This window comes from Ipomoea triloba, chromosome 1 (assembly GCF_003576645.1).
Source record: "Ipomoea triloba cultivar NCNSP0323 chromosome 1, ASM357664v1".
NCBI classification, from domain to species: Eukaryota; Viridiplantae; Streptophyta; class Magnoliopsida; order Solanales; family Convolvulaceae; genus Ipomoea; species Ipomoea triloba.
Window position 1 is genome coordinate 1,264,681 of NC_044916.1, and position 7,317 is coordinate 1,271,997.

At 34.5% G+C, this 7,317-nt stretch overlaps 1 protein-coding gene across 1 annotated transcript; it reads right to left on the reverse strand.

The window, feature by feature from the left end:
• Window positions 1-594: 594 nt before the first annotated feature.
• On the reverse strand, window positions 595-1,507 carry LOC116013697 (sporamin A-like). Its single transcript, XM_031253592.1, has one exon. The coding sequence runs from the start codon at window positions 1,437-1,439 to the stop codon at window positions 780-782; it is 660 nt and encodes a 219-aa protein (XP_031109452.1). The 5' UTR covers window positions 1,440-1,507; the 3' UTR covers window positions 595-779.
• Between the last annotated feature and the right edge of the window lie 5,810 nt (window positions 1,508-7,317).

A 7,317-nucleotide genomic window follows, 5' to 3' on the forward strand; every position in this document is an offset into this window, starting at 1 on the left:
GGATCAAATTAATGAACATCAATTTTTAATTTCCATAGGGAGGAGGAAACAATTAGTATGCTTATCTGTATATTTATTTATTAATTTATTAAAATAGCCTAGCTCAAAATTAAAGTTATATTTAGTACCTAAACTTTAATTTTATTTTATTTCCTTATACTTGTATAGAAGTTAACATAATGTTAGACTCGACTCCCTGAGTCACGCAAATTATATTGTGGACCATCGTGGACCATAATCATAGTTGATACTGCAGTTGTGTTGAATGGATACTACAGTTGTGTTAAAAGGAAACTGCAGTTGCACGGAACAGAGGTCATTCATCCGTTCAACACAACTACAGTATCTGTTCAACACAACTGCAGTATCTTTTCAACAGAACTGCAGTATCCGTTCAACACAACTACAATTCCAGATGGATGACACGGCCTCTGTTCCGTGAAACTGCAGTATCCTTTCAACACAACTGCAGTATAATTCAACACAATTGCAGTATCAACCCTGACCCATGGTCCACTGTATAACGACTGCCTGAGTCATTGCCCAACATAGAAATCAATAAATAAAGATAAAAAAGAGGAAGAAATAGAGAACTGAAGAATTAAAACAAACACAGGATAATATTTTATCCTTATTATTTCTTCGGATTTATTTAGGATTTACACAACCATACCAGCTCGGATTTGTTGCATGTTTATTCTTACACGTACAACGTTGTCAAAGTGGCAACGTTGCATAGCTACCATGCAACCTCATAACCGGCGCTTTTCAGTGTTACATTACACATCGGTAGGTTTGATGACAAAAACGAAGGGAGAATTGGAGAGAGCCAAGCGCGTGGTCCTCAACATGGGGTCGTGAAATCTGCCGACGTTGTAGCATTTGTCGGAGCCGAACTGACAGTAAGTGAGTTTGTAGAAGTTAAGGTTGGCATCCACCACCTCAATCTTGAACTGGTTGCTATTGTCGGAGACAAACTCGCCGGCTTTCAGGAAATACTGCCCGGACGCGCTGTCGTGCTGGATTCCCCAGTTCACGTTGTTTACGCAGAGCTTGTTGGTGGCGATGTTGAACCGGAAAGTCTGGTACGTCGACGTCATGATGACGGAGGATTCCGGGTCGGCCGTCGACGGCGTGATGGTGATGGGGTCGCCGTTGTCTAAGTCGTTGGGAGATACGATGACGTCGCTGGCGCATTTGGACATCATGTCCAAGTGGGCGAGTCTTAGCCCTCCGCCGCCCGCTCCCCATATGGCGGAGACCATGTAGTAGTTCCCGCCGGCGCGGACCTCGTCGCCGTTGATGTCTAGTACTGGAGTTTCAGAGGAGGGGGGTTCGTGTGTGGTGGGGAGGCGGATGGGATTGAACCTGGAATGGGCTGGATTGGGGAGGAGATATAGGGAAAGAGCCAAGAAGAGTGCGAGTGTGAGGGCTTTCATGATGACAACTTGGGAGAAAGCTAAGAGGTTATGATGTTTAATTTGTTGGTGTGTTGTGTTGAGCTCTCATATATGCATGCAATTTATAGACAACAATAGTAAGGTTTAATTATTGTTTTTTTACAATTATAAGATTATTTTGCTTTTTTTTTTTTACTCAGAATTTTCACCGTCAAACACAGTGACTTCTAATCTGATATAAGAAAACAGTGATATGATTGAGCGATGGATGGTACACTTATGGTGTGTAATGGGATGGGATAAAGTTGATAATGATCCCATGTTGACAGGAGGAGTTGGATTTGGCCGTCCAAGTGTCCAATGGTTTTACTATGGATGAAGCCTAGGATCCTAGCTAGGAACAAGAAGTTTACAGTAATAATTAAAATATATTTTACCCATCTATCAAAATTCATTACATTACATTACATTACATATTTACATACAAATTGATTTACTTAAAAATTCACAATCACTACTCAAATATATAATGAGTAAAATTTATTTTATAATTCTAACCGATGGAAGATCAAATAAGTTAACATCAGAAATTTCATTTTGTGGTATAATTTCCAGTGACGTCCACTATTGATTTGGGTAAGGTTAATTTGAATTTTTGACTCAAACTTTTTGATTTGGCGTCCACTTTTGATTTTGGCTAAAACTATAATTAGTTTAAATTTTTGACTCAAATTAAGAAGGCTAATAGACCAGTCTAATGAAAATTCATGTCTATTAATTTTCTTTTTCATTCCTCTGAAAATAAAAACCTGAATTAGTAAATTAAGCCAACTTTTCGCTATCTTAGCTTCTTTCATTCACATAATTGAAATTTAACTGGTGGATTTAATTAATCCGGTGATCTGAATTAACAACCTCGATAATTAAAGGATAAATAAGTGGATAAAAGATAATGGTAAAGGACAAGAATGATCGATATTGGAAAGACAAGGATATTGTAGTTAGGAGAAATGTAATGCTATTACAAGTGAATTCAATATGTCTTAACAAGACAATTACACTCCTATTTATAATAAGTTCCTTAACCGTCCTCACGAAAGAAGGTAGAATTAGTTATAACAAACTTGACCAAGTTCGGGTTACTTGACCAAGGCCGAGGCCAAGTGTGGGGCTCGGCCTTGGTGCTCGTGGCCGAGGCTTAAGTTGTGGCCGCGCACGGGGTTTGGCCCTGGCAACCTGAGGGCCAAGGCCCAGGCCTAGGCCGAGTGTGAGGCTCGACCTAGGCGGGCTAGGGTTGAGCCATGGGCTTGGTTTTGGTAACCGAGTATGAGCACGAGACTCGACCCCGAGTCCAACCGAATCCTTCTTGCGCCGCTCTACCAGGTCAGTTTATTCTAGATACATCTATAATATATTCATCACCAACGTAACAAAACCTCATTGAAAATCTAATCTCTCGAATGCTCTAAATTGCCACATGTATGAAATGACAAATCAATTCAAGAAATAAGAAGACAATCGATATATACTAATCATAAAAATTACAACATTTATTATAAACCATACAATATTGGGTAATTAAAATCACAAATTATATTGACGGTGTAGAATTGAAGTTTGTAAAATTACAAAGTAGTCACAATAAATATATTGTCCCCTTAAATGTAACAATCAGTCAGTCAGTATTGTTTGATGGAACCAATTTATTTGCAATCCTTCTTGCCGTTCGTGGCATGTTTTTTCCTTAAATGTCACATCAATGTCTCATTTAAAATCTTTCCAATTTATTTATTTTTATCCCAAATGTGTCTAATTTTTTATTACTATACCGAGTCGCCACAAATATAATCTTCTCATTTACTTATTTATTTATTTATTATTTTTTGTTTTGTCCCAAATCCTCTTGTCAGCATGTGATCATTATATTCCAAAAGGTACCTTCCATCCATCAATATAATGTTTGGTAGGACCAATTTATAATTTTTTGCCATGTGTTCTAAATTTCTAAGGCTTTTTTCAATAGATAAAATTTTGGTGTTGTTTTTTTAGGAGATTTTGTAAGTGTGATTAGAAAAGAGAAAATGAGGGTGGGAGAAAAAAGAAAAGAAAAAAAATAAAAAACAAAAGCTGACAAAACAAATATAAAAAAAAAACTAAAAAAAAAAAAAAAATTACGCGCCCAGGCGGGCGCGAATTTGCGCCTCAGGCGCAGTAGCCTTTCCCCAGTGGGGGCTCACCCAATATGCAAAAAACTAGGATTTGTAGGAGTAATAACTCCATAAAAACAACACCCCCTAATAGTTATGAACCCATTTACTGTTCCAAAATTGGTTTAAAACAAACCAATGGGATGGCCTAATAGAACTTTCATAATTGATTTCAATAACATTGTGGGGAATTTTTTAAAAGAAAGAAATTATTTATTTCATATAATTTTAACCCTTATTATGTTAACTAATATTTTATATACACGATCCGCAAAAATATATGCTCAATAATATTAATATTCAATGTTAAAATCTTAGTAAACTTCATTGCAATTGTGTCCAATATTTGTGCAAACATATTGCATCACAAAAAATGAATAAAATATCGAGAGTTAAAAGAGCCCTAGATACCATCTATTCATTTCCTTACATGCATTTTCAAACTCATAAAACAAGCCTTTTCATCTTCACCATGTTGGAAATTCATTTAGAAGGCTCTCATTTGTTCCTTCATAATTTTGTGAATCGTTGTAGACTTTTCTTATCCACAGTTTTGATGTAATTTTAATATGTGTCAGCTCCACAAACCCACATCCCTTTTTCTTAGTTAATGAATGGTTAGGTTGATAAAGTTTGTTGGGTTATTACATTATAAATACAGTGCTTCAAGTCAGAGAGAGCAAGCAAATCATTCCTTTACATTCCATTATTTCATATTCCTGGCCTCTGTTCTTTAATTGTGTCTGAGCGTAGTCGAGTTTGCTTGCGCTATAGCTGATGTGAGCAAGGAGTGGTTGGTCTGTGTTACCTGTCGAATGAATACATATTTTAATATTCAACATCTTCTAATATTAATCTATTGGCGAAGTAATACTTTTTTTAATGATTAACATTAATTAGTTTACCCCAATCAATATTAAGAAATAAATTAAATCTACTTATTAATTAAATATAAAATGAACTAATCAAATATAGTTGAGCGGGGTGGTAAACATTGTGAGGTAAATGTATAGTGGAAATATAGCATTACTTATAAGATTTAAAAAAAAAATTTGCTAATAAAATTTTAATTAGGGATGCATAATTTTTACATATTTTTTTCTAAGAGACTGTTTTAGTGTTTTGCAACATACAATGTATTGTTAAAAAATTATATGATTCTGTAAAACGGTTGATTGAATGGATAAAGTATAATTTTTGTATTTAAAAGTTACGAGTTTGATTATTGTTGAAATTTATGGATTCTTCCTATGAGACAATGATTGACCGATGGATGGTACATTTACGGTGTGAAATGGGATGAGATAAAGTTGATAATGATAATGATCCCATCAGGAGGAGTTGGGAGAAAAAATAGAAATGATTTCTGGCCGTCCAAGTGTCCAATGGTTTACTATAGATGAAGTCTATGATCCTAGGAATAAGAGGTTAAGTACTGTAATGTAATAAATAAAATATATTTTACCCATCATAAAAATTCATTACATTACATACAATTATTTGATCGATTTAAGTGAATATTCACAATCACTACTCAAATGTATTTTATGAGTGAAATTTGCGTTATAATTTTAACTGGTAAAAGATTAAAATAAAATAATGTTAGAAATTTTGGCGAAAAATAATGTTTAAAATGATTATTTTGTAGTATAATTTTTAGTGGAGTCTACTTTTGATTTGAGTATAGTTAAAATAAATTCGAGTTCTTCATGTTTAATTTGATATATTATACGGAGTATATACTTACAGGGAGATGGATAATGGTGATTGAGAAAAGTATACCCGAGGAATGTGTTCTAAATGGACGATTTACTTGGCCTAAAATAGACCTTGCACTCATTGCTCCTAATCAAATAACTTAAAGTCCTCCCTGAACCTAATATTCTACATTTCTGTCTCCCTCATAAGATAACTACTTACGCATGATTATAGTAGAAATATAAATAAATGATAACATTTTTAATATTGGTGCACTTAATGATAATTTTTGGTGCAACTAATGATAACTTTATTATGTGCATGTACTTAATAGTGTTGCTCGATGTATATTTTATTGTTACACTTTTAATACATTTTACTTGTACTTAGGTACATTCTATGAAACTATTACATGTACTTTTAACACAATTTACTTGTTCTTCATTGTTTGAATTATTTGCAAAAAATGTCACCAAATTTTTTTATAAAGTGTTTTTGATTTGTTAGATCTATTCAGATGGACGACGACTGCGATGAATTCCTATTTCTCTCCTGGGCGGGTGTTCTCATTTGATCATTTTCTTATGTGTGAGAGAGAGAGAGAGAGAGAGAGAGAGAGATTGGTTCGGCAATCAACGACGATCTACAATTCGAAACACTCTATATACAGTAGAAAAATTATATACCAAAGCATTAAGAGCCTAATAAGACTGAAAGTTGTGTAAAAGTGGTAATTGAATGGAGTGTGTGTGAGAGTAGCAGTGTATCCTCACATCGGATATCTTCTCAAGAAGTGGATCATAAGGTTGTTGAATAGTAGGTGGTTAAGCTAGCACAAGAGTGTATAGTGTTTGGAAGCTAGTTCAATAAGAGGAATAGATGTTTCATGTGATAAGAGCAAAACAAAGGAAATAATAATCAAATTGTAATGTGGTGTTCGCATCTCCTTTCAACCCCATTTTCTCAAAAGTGAGTTGGATTAGTGAGAGGTGTTGTTATGGTATTGCTCTACTCTCATAGTGAAAACACTTTGTCCATCTATCTCTTGCATAATTTGGCCACAACCATACAAGAGTCAATACAAAGCACCAACCTCACAACTAGAGCCATCATAAGTCATTACACTAGCTCATAGCTCAATTCAATTACATAGCATCGATCACAAAAGATTACTTAATCCAATATCTAATTGAATCTAGCTAAGCATCAATTGAAACAAAAGACATTGCAATCACAATTGGAAGAAAGAAAATGAAAAAGAAACAAAGAAAGACTTCAAATCTGAAAATTAAATATGCAAATTGCAAGTTGAAATATGAAAATGTTCTTCAAATCTTCTTCAAGCTTGGATCAATTACACAAATGAAATGTTTGGAGGGAATTTTCTCAAAGAAAACCTTGGAGAGAGAGTGGAGAATGAAAAGTTCACAAGAAATAACAGTTTATTGGTATTTATAGTCTAAAATTTGCGTCAACTAGCAGTTCACTGGGCCATTTTTCACCTTGTATATTGTCTTCATAGGAGTTGTAGCCATTTGAAATAACTACAATGCCGTTGGAATTACGCAATTTGGACATTCCTACGATGAGATATGTTCAAAACACTGAGACGTTGCCTGATAGAGAAAAACAGAAAATAATGTAGTTACACCGGTAGTCACGGCGTGAATGCCAGCGTGACCTATAATATTCACTTCAAAATGCATATTTCTTCATCTTCTTTGTTCCTTTGAGTCCCCGGGTCATGTCATGATATTTCCAACTTGCTCTTCTTCACTTTTTTGACATCTCATTATTCCGGAACACGTCTGGAACACGTCATTGTGCCAAGATGACTTCAAAATATATCCAATTGAGCTTCAATTTACATGATGTTACAATCAATGCATCCAAATCACCTAAATGACATAAATGAATCAAATAATTAAGAACACATTTAGCTTCCTATTAACATGAAATCGTATGAGTTTGATATCAATTATGCACATAAAATAAACACGGGCTCATTCACA

Excerpts from the sequence above, each read along its gene's own strand:
- LOC116013697 (XM_031253592.1), bottom strand. The coding sequence starts at position 1,439 with ATGAAAGCCCTCACACTCGCACTCTTCTTGGCTCTTTCCCTATATCTC.